Source organism: Panthera pardus, unplaced genomic scaffold, assembly GCF_024362965.1.
Source record: "Panthera pardus isolate Hobbes unplaced genomic scaffold, ASM2436296v1 HiC_scaffold_18, whole genome shotgun sequence".
NCBI classification, from domain to species: domain Eukaryota; kingdom Metazoa; phylum Chordata; class Mammalia; order Carnivora; family Felidae; genus Panthera; species Panthera pardus.
Window position 1 is genome coordinate 10,709,277 of NW_026526743.1, and position 12,760 is coordinate 10,722,036.

The 12,760-nt window shown below is 44.4% G+C and overlaps 1 protein-coding gene across 5 annotated transcripts in view; it reads right to left on the reverse strand.

Moving 5' to 3' along the window:
- Positions 1 to 1,310: 1,310 nt before the first annotated feature.
- Positions 1,311 to 12,760, reverse strand: part of PEG3 (paternally expressed 3) — a 32,704-nt gene continuing 21,254 nt past the window's right edge. For all 5 annotated transcript variants that reach the window (XM_019436899.2, XM_053906188.1, XM_019436900.2 and 2 more), the window contains 3 exons: positions 10,292 to 10,394; positions 9,142 to 9,234; positions 1,311 to 8,973 (listed from right to left, as the gene is read on the reverse strand). In XM_019436899.2, the coding sequence (XP_019292444.1) occupies positions 4,949 to 8,973; positions 9,142 to 9,234; positions 10,292 to 10,394 (4,221 nt within the window). In that variant the 3' untranslated portion in view covers positions 1,311 to 4,948. The remainder of the gene's footprint in view (positions 8,974 to 9,141; positions 9,235 to 10,291; positions 10,395 to 12,760) is intronic.

Below are 12,760 nucleotides of genomic sequence, written 5' to 3' on the forward strand. Positions count from 1 at the left end.
AAAAATTAAAAATAGATCTACCCTATGACCCAGCAATAGCACTGCTAGGAATTTACCCAAGGGATACAGGAGTGCTGATGCACAGGGGAACTTGTACCCCAATGTTTACAGCAGCACTTTCAACAATAGCCAAATTATGGAAAGAGCCTAAATGTCCACCAACTGATGAATGGATAAAGATGTGGTTTGTATATATAATGGCATACTACCTGGCAATGAGAAAAAATGAAATCTGGCCATTTGCAGCAACGTGGATGGAACCGGAGGGTATTATGCTAAGTGAAGTAAGTCAGGCAGAGAAAGACCGATACGGTATGTTTTCACTCATATGTAGATCTTGAGGAACTTAACAGAAGACCATGGGGGAGGGGAAGGGGGAAAAAAAGTTACAGAGAAGGAGAGAGGCAAACCGTAAGAGACTTCTAAGGACTGAGAACTGAGGGCTGATGGGAGTTGGGGGAGAGGGGAAAGTGGGTGATGAGCAGGGAGGAGGGCACTTGTTGGGATGAGCACTGGGTGTTGTACGGAAACCAATTTGACAATAAATTATATTAAAAAAACCAAAAACAAAAAAACAAAAAACTCCCAATTCACTGGGGAATGACACCCTACCAAATGCGTGAGATGTTTTGGGTAGTAAAGTCAGGTTAAAATAAGGGAAGTGACTCCCCTGAAAACTTTTAACCTCAAGGAAGAGTTGGAAATAGACACTTTAAAGAGATTCTAAACCATGATATTAACCTTTTTATGTTAAGGGATCACTCGTTTGTGGGTTTTTTGTTTGAGAGAATCTCCTATTTGAGATTAAAAATTAAAAATGCTAACTCAAGTAACTGAAATATAGTTGTGGTTATCAAGTTAAAAAACGTACTGGAATATATGTAAGTGCAGTTAAAAATATGGACTCAAAGGGATGCCTGGGTGGCTCAGTCAGTTGGGCGTCCGACTTCAGCTCAGGTCATGATCTTGTGGTCGGTGAGTTCAAGCCCCACATCAGGCTCTGCGCTGACAACTGAGCCTGGAGCCTGCTTGAGATTCTGTCTCCATCTCTCTCTGTCCCTCCCCTGCTCTCTCTCTCTCTCGCTCTCAAAAATAAAATAAAAACATAGAAAAAAAATTTTTAATGCATAATCATGTACTCTTAAAAGGAATTGTTGAGATATGCAATACTTAAAAATGGAGTAAGATTTGTAAGCCAAACTTAAGGGCCTAAGGAGGCACTGAGCTTTTGGACTTCTGGTCATAACAAAAGACTATATTTACCAACCCCAAACACGTAAAATGGACAAAAGAGGAGACTGACCAATATCTTATTTTTAACTTTATTTTTATTGTTGACACTATTACAGATAGATAGAACAACCACAACCATATTAACAAACCAAAAACCTGTGCACAGAAACAAGATGAAGAAAATATATCAAGATGTTAACCACAGTCTTTGGATGGTGAAAATATGGGTGAGTTTCTCTTCTACATTTCTGTAACTTCAAAGTTTCTATAATGAACACATACAGTGTTTATAATGGTATATATGTAATAAAGGTGGATTACCAAAACACTATGATAGAGACCATTCGAGGAAACCAAGACAAAATATTTCACCATAATCCCACAACGACCACACAACTATTTAATTGTTTTCCATATTTCTTCCCATCTTTGACTCTATGTATACCTATCATTAACACCCTAATTATCATTGACTGGTGCACAGACCGAGATGTTAACAGCAACTGTTGCTGGGTGTTGGGAATATGGGTGAATTACTTTCCTTCTAGTTTTACTGAATTTTCCAAAGTTTGCTATGAGTATGTATTATATTTGTAATGGAGAAATACATACACAAGATTTAATACCAAAACACCAAAGGTCATTCAAGGAATTTGAGACAAAATATTTAACCATAATCCCACAATGACAACACTATTTTAATTATTTTCAGTATTTTTTTCATTTTAGACTTTATGCATACATATTTAACACTGTTATAATCACAAGCTTGTGCACTAAAACAAGATGGAGGAAATAGATCAAGATGTTAACAGTAGTTGTTGGGTGTTGGGAATATGGGTGACTTTTTCCTCTTTTCTAATTTACTATATTTTCCAAATTTTCCTCTGGGTATGTATTATGCTTGTAATGGAAACAAACATAATAAACTTTGTTATAAGAACACTATCATAAGGAACATTTGAAAACATTAAGATGAAAGTGTTTAACCATAATTCCACAAAGGTAACATAACAGCTATTCTGAATACACGTTTTGACACAGTTATAATCATAAACCTGTGCACAGAAACAAGAATAAACAAGATGTTGAAGAGTGTGTATCTGTCTTTGGAAGGTTGGAATATGGATTTTTTTTTCCTCCACTTTTCTGTATTTTCCAAGTGTCTGATGATGTGTTCAAATTATGTTCACAATGGAAACGTGATTATAAACTTTTTAGTAACACTACTATAAAGAACATTCAAAGAATTTAAGAAAATAATGCTCAACTATTAGCCTACAACAACAACAACACAACAGCTTTTGACTATAAGCATACATTTTTAATCAGTTATAATTGTAGTATAAATATAATTCTGTGTCCTGCTTTTTCCACTTAATATTCCGTAAATATATTTCCACGTTGCTACATAACTCTTGATTATCATTTTTAAGCAGCTGCATACAGTCCATGAATACCTTCACGTAATCGTCCTATTGTTTTGGCATTTATGTCATTCCTAATTTTTCACTAACATGAGATTGGAACGGACACCCTGTCATTTGGCAAGTTGTTTTCTGAAAAGGTTCTACCAATTAATACTGCCAACAGCGATCAACCCAAGTTCACCCTGATAACATCAACGCTGGTTCCCATCTAAAGGGTCCCCCTCCTGTGCCGCGGGGCCTCGATTCTCCTGTTTTCTTGGCTGTCCATTCCAACCTCAGGTCCTTCTATGCAGCTGGCCCTCACCTATACCAAAAAGGCCCCTTCTTCACTGCCCAGGACATCCTGCTCAATTCATTCCCACCAACCTGGGCTTCCCAGCCCTGCTTCCCATTTTTCCTTCTGTCTGCTTCCCCACCCTCCTAGATCTGGCGATGTATTAGGACTTCCTTCTTTGGCTTCCTCATTTCTGCTTCGTGCTCTCAACCCTACAGCCTTCCTCAACTTTGGCATTCCCTGCAGCTCTGACACTCATTCCCCAAGCCCTAACCACGCGGATCTAGGAGAGGAAGATTCAGACACGTTCCCCCAGCACATAGGTTAATTTTGCTTGCTCAAATTATCTGCTGTTGTCTTTTGCTCACTTAATCTACAGATCCACTTTCTAAGGTTTTTTTTTTTTTAATTTTTTTTTTTTTCCAGCCAACTCAAAGCCAAAAAATTTAATAGTCATTATGCAAGGGGAGGGGAAGCAAAAGGAGTACAGGTGGTCCACAGAACAGGACACAGGAAACCTCAAGCTATGAGGTCAATTTGTGATTAAATGGAAAACTGAGGTGATCCGACAAACGTGACACTAGTGGATAGATAGCTCGGAGATACTTAGAAGGGCTGCAAGAGGGAGGAACAGATGGTAAGGAAACAAATTAAGGCTGCTGGGGAACCTGAGTCCATGTTAAGCTTAAGTTGACTGTAAAGAAAGCTTTTTTTGTTGTTGTTTTTTGTTGTTTTTTGTTTTTTTTTTTGATTTTTAAAATTTAAGTTAGACATGGGGGAGGAGGGTCAGACAGGTGAAGACAAGAAATCAGGTAAGCGATAGAAAGCTCTAAGGATACTAGCTCCTGGGCACCCAGGGTGCAGACTGACTTGTGGCAGTTCACACTACTGAAGCCACGATGCTACTTGTCACTTAAGGCAGGAAGCGCACACAGGAAGTGATGGAAGTAGTTAGCCTGCATCCTTATTTACAACACAAAAGTCTCTCCCTCTGGTTCTCAACCATCAGTAGGCACTACTGTGATCTAGTGATGGTTGCAACCCACTCTTTAAAGGCAAAAACGTAGGATTTATAGGGAAAAGCTTCAGTTTTTGTAAATTCATTATCAAACACACATCAGGTTGGTTAAAAAAAAAAACAAAAACAAAACTTGTAATATTTTAGCATGAGAACCACTGCAAGGTACAATGTGGCAACCAACCACTTTGGGTCACAAAAGGCCAATCTACATATTGTAAAGGCTTACACAGCATTAGGTTCCAAAGTGTTGGTGTAGACGAAATGGCTGAAAAGGAAGTTCAAAACACTTCTCTTTTCAAACAGCAAAGAATAAAAGACATTTTACCTTTCATGCTTACACTTTTACAGGAATACTTAAGAGTAAGGAATGACACACAATTACTCGAAACGATACCAATGGGGTCCAAATAATGCACAAGAAGTCTTTCTCAGAATCTAAGATGCTTAGAAATATATTCTAATTTGTTGCTCTCTTCCTCCTCCAAAAAAAAAAAAAAAAAAAAATCCGAGTACCAGGTAAGGTACCTCTGCACAGTAAACTGTAACTGTATATCATATTAAATCCAAAGATATGTGATTACTGTTTTGCTACGATATGCTATTTTATATACACTGCAGGGAGCATTATATATAGGTTACAGAAATGTCATTTACAGTTGACTGGGGCGATTTCTGTAGTCTCAAAAACCCCTGGGGTTTTCCCTCAATAAGGTCACTCAGATGCAAGGTATGTGCTACAGCTTTCCCATATGCACACACTGGTGCTGGATGGGAGACAGCTGGATGGGGGAGAGCTAGATGGGGGAGAGCTGAGACCAAAGCAGTTTCCACCTTTGGTTTCTTTTTAGTCTGAGTTGTCTGATGTTAAAAGTCAGGTGTGTACGTGCCAAGGTAAGTTTCTTCTGACATTGTTATGGATTGGTCTGAAGTCTCTGGTTTAGTAAGGGTCAAGTTCTAAGTGAAGGTTTCCTAACCTTTATACTTATGTTCTCAGCCGGTATGAGTATTCTGGTGTCTAGCGAGGGACAGGCGATCACTGAAAAGCTGCCCACAGACATCACACTTGAAATACTTGTCATCGGCCCTGTCGTTGTCGCTGGTGCTGGTGCTGGCATGTTCAGTGTAGCGGGAGCTTTCCCCATAGACATTTCCAGGCTCAAATATTATCACCCTGGCATGGGTTTTCAGGTGCTCACCATAGGCAGAGTTGGAAGCAAAGGTTTCTCCGCATTCCCTGCAGTCGTAGTATGGCTCTTCAACCTGAATCTCTTGATCTTCGCCTTCTTCTTCTGGGTCTTCGATCCCTGCCCCGTCTGGCTCATCGGCATCTCCCTCTGGCTCTTCAGCTCTTTCCTCTGGGTCTTCGATCCCTGCCCCGTCTGGTTCATCAGCATCTCCATTGGGCTGTTCGGCCTCTCCGTTGGGCTGTTCGGCTTCCCCATCTGGCTCTGCAGCCTCCCCATCTGGTCCCTCGGCCTCTCCATTGGGCTCGGCAGCCTCCACATTGGGCTCGGCAGCCTCCACCTCAGGCTCGGCAGCCTCCACCTCGGGCTCGGCAGCCTCTACGTTTGACCCCTGGATCCGCAGCACTTCTCGTGGAACAAGGACATTGGCTTCCACCTCCTGGGCTCCTTCTTCTTCCTCTTCTTCAAGATGAAGCTTCTGATGCTTGGTGAGAACGGTGTTATGAATAAAGGACTTCCCACAGTCCTTGCATTCATAGAATGGTGAATCTCTTTTGGGGGGCTCAGTAAGAAATGAAGTGTGAACAAAAGAGGCCCCATAATCATAGGGCTCGTCTTTCTCATGAATTCTCATGTGCTCTCTAAGGTCTGACTGATTGAGGAAGGTTTCTCCACATGTTTTACATTCATAGTGTTTCTCTTCGGTTTGACTTCTCTGAAACTCAGTAAGGGCTAAGCCTGGACTCACTGCATCTTCACTTCTCTGGCCCTGTTCCGGTAAATCCTCTCTGGTGTGAATTCTCATATGCTCACCGAGGACAGAGCCATGAATGAAGTCTTGTCCGCACACGTGGCACTGAAGGGATGTTCCTGCAGTGGGATTCTTCTGTGGGGCACGAGGCCTCCGTGGGTTGATGACCAGGGGCTGCACAAAAGGCTCATCATACCTTCTTTGGCCATAAAATTGATCTTGCTCGTGGATTTTCTGATGCTCAAAAAGGAATGAGCTATGAACGAAGGATTCCCCACATGCCGGGCATTCATAGAGCTGCTCTCCGATGTAATCTTTCTGATACTCACTGACAGAATGGGTGTGGATTACAGAATGGGTGTACTCGCGACTATCGATGAGATACTCTCTGCCATGAACTTTCTGATGATCCTTAAGGTCTGCGCGATCTGCAAAGCCTAGCCCACAGTCCTTACAGCCATAGATTGCATCTTCAGGCTCGTCCTGCTCGTCCTGCTCATCTGGCTCATTCTGCCGAGGCTCTTCCGGCCGAGGCCCTTCAAGGCCTATGCCCTGAATAACAGTGTCTCCAAAGAGCTTCCGACCATGGAATTCTTCTCGGGCATAGATTTTCTGATGTGCACCAAGGTCTCCGATGGTGGCAAAGCATTCCCCACACTCCCTGCATCTGTTGCGCACTTGCTGTTCAGCGTAACTTGTCTGCGCTTGCTCCTCGTCATAACTGATCTGTGTCGGTTGCACCATGTAGCTCGTTTGTGCTGCTTGCTGTGTGTAACTCATGTGCGCTGGCTGTACAGCGTAACTCATGTGCATTCCAGAGTAACTCGCCTGCACTGGGTGTTTGGCGTAACTCGTCTGTGCTGCTTGGTCAGAGTACCTCATCTGTGATGAGTGTCCGGCATAACTCGTCTGTGGTTGCTGCTCAGCGTAACTCGTCTGAGGATCAGTAGAGACTAAGCTGCGAATTACAGAACGTTCGTAGTTTTTACTTCCAGAGGGCTTCTTTCTATCGTGAATCTTCAGATGCTCAGTGAGGTCGTAGCTACGAACAAAAGATTCTCCACACTCCGGACATTCATAGAATTTCTCTCTAGGGCGAAATGTTTGATGGTCACCAAAACGTAGGGAGTGAATTACAGAGGTCTCATAGTTCCTACGCTCAATGTTTTTCTTCTTCGAACGAGCCTTCTGATGTTCACGGACATTTGAGGTGGGAGTAGATGATTCGCCATCCTTCTTAAGTTCACTGGATCCCTGACTAGTTGGACTTTTCTGAGATTCCATATGGGATACACTTTGTATGACAGAGTCCTTGTAGTTGTTATTCTTACCCCCTTCATTAGGGTTCTCTCTGGCAGGAGTTTTCTGTTGCTTATCATGACGGTCTGAAACAGAAGTGGAGGATTCTCCCTTCTCTTCACATTCAACGACTTCATTTCCATTGCAACTTTTGGGAGGTTTGAAAGCAGCTACACTATGGATAACAGACCTCTCGTATTTCTTTCCTTCGGAGGTATTCTCTCCAGCGTGGGCTTTCTGATGTTCGGTAACACCTGAGCTTTGAATGGGAGACTCCGCAATCACTTTTGGTTTGCTGGGCCCCACTGCACTGTGACTCTTCTCAGCCTTAGCAAAGGCTAAGCTATGAATAACAGACCTCTCGTATGGTTTCCTCTCATAGACGTTTTCTTGAGGAGGAACCTTCTGGTTGTCATCAGGGTTAGAGCTGACGGTGAACGCCTTCTGGTCCTCATCATCTTCAGGTGGTCTTGTTATAGTATGACTCTTCTGGGATTCGGTGAAGGGCACGCTATGAATGACAGACTTCTCGTACCCCCTGCCTTCGAAGAGGTTCTTTCGAGAATGAATTTTCTGATGCTCACTGAGGTCTGAGCTTTGCCTAAAGGCATCCCCACCATCTGTAAAGTCATACAGCTTCTCTTTTGGGTACGTCTTCTGACGCCTTTTAAGGGACTGACCAGGAATAAATGTTTCCTCACACACTTTACCCTTACTTTCAAAGAGGTTTCCTCTAGTATGGATCTTCTGGTGTTCTTTCAGGGATGAGCTGTGATGGAAGGTCTCCCCACACACCTTGCATTCATACATTTTCTCTTTACCATACGTTTTCGGAAGATCACTGGGGGGTGGGCTGGGTTTAAAGCCTTCCCCACGCTCATTATCTTTGTCATCTCTACCATGGATTTTCTGGTGGTCAATTAGGGCGGAGCTATGAAGGAAGGTTTCCTTACACACCTTACATTCATAGAATTTATCTTTCCCATATATTTTCTGGAGCTCACTGAAGGTTGGGCTAGGCATGAATGGCTCCTCATACTCCTCATCATTACATTCTGCAAGATGCTCTCTAGCATGAATTTTCCGATGTTCGGCAAGCGCGGCACTCTTATTAAAGGTTTCCCCACACTCCTTACATTCAAAGCGTTTCCCTCCAGCCTGACTTTTCTGAACCTCACTGACAGCCACACTATGAATAAACGATTCGCCATACTCATAGAGATTCTCTCTAGTATGCATGATCTGATGTTCGACAAATTCGGAAATCACACTGAAAGACCTCCCACATTCATCACACACATAGGGCATTGCCCCAAAATCAAGTGGCTGCGACTCAGTGAAGGAGGGGGCGCTAAGGCTGCTCATGCTCATGGCTTTTCTCATTTCACTACATTCAAAAGGTCTCTTCCTTGCATAGCCCTTCTGCTCGTGAGCTGAACCCTTCCCATCTGTGTCAAACTGATAGCGCCTTTTTCTTTCAAGAACTCTCTTTTTGGAAACAAGACTCGAGTTAAAATTAAAGCCTCCCCCAAAGCCATTCCCTTCATAGCCCCTCTCCTGAATCACCGACTCCCTCTTGTTGAACGAAGCTTCCTTCCAATCATTGTCTGGCCTTCTGGGGAACCTCTGGGACCGATCGTTAGATTCCCTTGCCCGTCCTGATTTGGAGTTGCGCGAAACGTCCTTGATGAATTTTTCCATGATCACCCCGTGGGAAGATTCATCTTCACAAATTCCCCGCCGATGGGTTGACTTTTTGGTTTCAGGCATAGATTTTAGACCTGAAAAGAAACCCCAAGTGTAAATACTCCCTAATTCCTGTACCTGTAACACTGAGACTTCTGTGGTGATGGTGTGAATATAAAATGTAACAGGTCTACCAATACGTATGTACGGCTCCCATCTCATTAACTCAAATGGCCACTAGGTACAACCTGCCTCGTGCTTACCTCGACTGGTGCTTGGGTAGGCACTTCTCTTTGACCTCGATGAATGGCCCTGTGTCATGTGGGAGTGGCCGTCGTCTTCCGCAAGCTGAACCCCTGTTCACAAGAATGATATGACAGCTTATGCTCAAGCTGGGCACAAGACTCATCACCGTAAGATGGTGCCTACCTTCCTAGGAACCACTAAACAGGAGGTGGCCCACGCCCAACTCCTGGAGTGTCTTCTATGTGCAGTCCCATGTCCTTACTGTCCACTCCTCAGCCCATTCTAGCCTGAATTTTATTTTTTAATATGAAGTTTGTTGTCAAATTGGTTTCCATACAAGACCCAGTGCTCATCCCAACAGGTGCTCTCCTCAATGCCCATCACCCATTTTCCCCTCCCTCCCACCCCCCATCAACCCTCAGTTTATTCTCAGTTTTTAAGAGTCTCTTATGGTTTGGCTCCCTCCCTAACTTTTTTTCTTCCTTCCCCTCCACCACGGTCTTCTATTAAGTTTCTCAGGATCCACATAAGAGTCAAAACATATGGTATCTTTCTCTGTATGACTTATTACCTGAATTTTAACTAATTCTCCTGATTCCACCTAGAAATCTGCACAGAGACCACTACATGTCCTGAAATTCAGTGCACCTTTTTCAGTCTTCACCTTCCTGTAATGAACACTTAAATCCTGACACCCTCTTTTTCACTGGCTTCCATGATTCTCTTCCTCTTTCTTGACTCTTTTCCTCAGCTGATCCCCTAACACCAGAGCTCCTTGAGGCTCCACTGCCTTGCAAAGCTCTCTCCCCTCAGTGCCAGCCAACTGCCCACTATGCTAGCCAACTTCAAGGGAGGTCCAAACTGGAACTCAGGATCCCATTCTAAGTAGGTATTTAAAAATCCTCACTGCCACCTCTCTAGAAAAAGTACCAACTCTTGTGGCAAGAGCCATCTCCCCATTCTCCATGACCTTGTACAATACACTCAATATACCCAAAGCCAGAATGATTTCTCAAAAACACATCTCATCATTTATTTCTCTGCTTAAAATATTCCAAAGGCTTCTTATCACCCTTAAAATCCAAACATATTAACATGGAGTCTAATGTCCTACAGCTTTAAGAGTCAGGTGACAAAAAGCTCCAGTAACTGGGTCTCTCTGCTTACCCAGAGAGAGCAGCTTCCTGTAGTTTTCCATGTTGTCCTGAATCGGGTTCTGAGGCTTCCTGTCCTCGGTCAGGTTCACAACGTCCTGGTATGACACGGCATCCTAAAATACCAAACACAGACCTCTCGATGGAGTCCTTCCATGGGTGCCCAAGAGAGAAGAATGCTGGCAATACGGGCGCTACACACACAGATATGTAGAAAGTGCGCACAGTGTCTGGGGTTCTGAGTGATCCAGGGCGAGTTTTACTACGGACCTACTGCGTACCTACCTTGGTGCTAGACTGTGAGGAAGATCCAAAAGACGTATGACACACATTCCTTGCCCTCATGCAGCTTATAATTTGGTTGGAGAGAAAAGACTCATGAAACAATTAGAGAACAATAAACAATAAAGTGGGGTACAGATAGATAATCAGTGCTAAATGGGTTTGGTAGAGGAACTTCAGTGGGGCCTTAAGTGGGAAGACTCTGACACAGAGAAAGGGGGCGGTGGTGTGAGAGCTTCAACAGGCCAAACATGGACTACGCGTGGCATGTGCAGGGACGGAAAACGTGTTTCAGCGGACGTCTGGTCAGGAGGTGGGACTTAAGCCTCCCTCCGCGGTCCCACTGTGTCCTGTGTTCACCTTCACTGCACAACATGGGTACATGCTGTGCTCTTCCAGGTGTGGAGATGTCCCAAATAACCCCGATGGAACCTGATGCACTGAATGCCTTCATTTTATAGCTGACTTTCCCACCTGCTGAACACGTCTCTAAAAGTCATTTTACAAGTCCCTGAATTACTCGGAAGAGTCTCCTATGCAGGACCTCACAGTACCTTTTCTTATTGATGCCCTAGGACATCAGCAGTCTCAGGGAAGTGTTGTCCCAGGGACCACGGACGGCACTGAGGCCTGGAGATGGACGTAAGGATGGACATAGCACCGTGGGAAGCCCACAGGTTTTGGAACCAGGGAAAACTCAAGGACCAAAGGAGGACTGTACATTTCTGAGCCATGCAACCTTGGGAACAGAAATCTTTCTAAGCCTCAGGTTCTTCATCTGTAAAATGGGAGAGTCAGCATCAACCCACCTTGCGATATTACGGGTGAGGGTTTTCTGCAATGGGACGTGTTGTTCAAACATCAAGAAGAATTACGTAAAAAAAATGTAAATTACTAAACTACTATGTAAAGACATTTTGATATTGAATTTATTACAGCTCCTTGCTGGGAAGTGGCACGGACACAGCCGTGTGAAATGCGGAAACAAGAGGGCACGCGTGACAAGATAAACCAGCACATACACTGGGATTTAGAGGAAGGCCTCATTGATGCAACTCCCAACATCTAGTGATGAAAAGCAAAGCCACAACCAAAACTGAGCAGAGTTTCAAAACTAGAATTCTTTCTGAGTCTGGGCTGGGAAGGCCTAGAACGACGCACAAGCTACAGAAGCTCAGGAGGCTCTAAAACTCGGGACAGGCACCCTATAGAGCAGACTGGCATCATTTTTGCTGGTTGCCCAGCCCCTGTCCGGTGGCAAGCTCAAGAGCCAAAGCTCCACTAGGCTCAGGTTTGCGACAGTATGTCCTGAGTCCCAGCACTGGCGTATTCTGCTACGCCAGCAGGGACACAGGACATCCGTAGTGAGAGGAAGGAAACCAGGGCTCCTGACCTGGGGCGTTAGCAGAGAGAGCAGAGGAGGTCAAGAACTTGGGAGGTTCAGGGAGTCAGAAAGGTCACCGTCCCCAGTGCTGAGAGACCCCATGGGCAAAGGCAAAAGGGAAGGGTTATTTTTCACACTCTTCTTTCCGTCTGCCTGAGTAAAATAAGAGCACACTGAATTTTGAACTACGCTGTTCTATGAAAGAAAAACAATGCTTTATTTAAGGTAAAGTTAATCTCCATAAGTGGGCGTCCCTATAGTGGCTCGTCACTTAGTATCTGCAGCCAAAACGGCACCTCAACTTGCAGGAGCGCCCACCGAGTTCCACTCGAATGGGTGACACCCGGAGAGCAAGCAGCTCAGAGAGTTACATGCGGCGCTAAAAGAGGATGAGGACTTCCTGCTCTGGGTGCTTCACGATACCATTCGTCTGCCTGCCGCCAGCCCGGCACGCCGGGTTAGGAGTGACCCTCTGCGGCTAGACTCTCGGCCTACACTGACCAGGAGCCAACCCTCACCGGGGTCGAGGAAAGGCATTTAAAGAGCAAAGCAAGACAAAAGCCAATTAGCAACCTCCTCTCATCTTTATTTCATGACTGTTTCAACACCCCCTAAATAACGGCTCGTATCGCTCATCCCTCTACAGACAAGTGGGAACGGAGCAGGGCTTGCAAGCCGTGCATGCACACCGCACCACATTCTCGGAGGTAAGGGCGTATCACAGAGCCTTTTTGTTGTCAAAAATCAAGCTTAAGAGTGAGTCTGTTTAGTATTTTTGTCTAGATTCCTAAAATTTTGGCCAATTTGGTTTCTTCA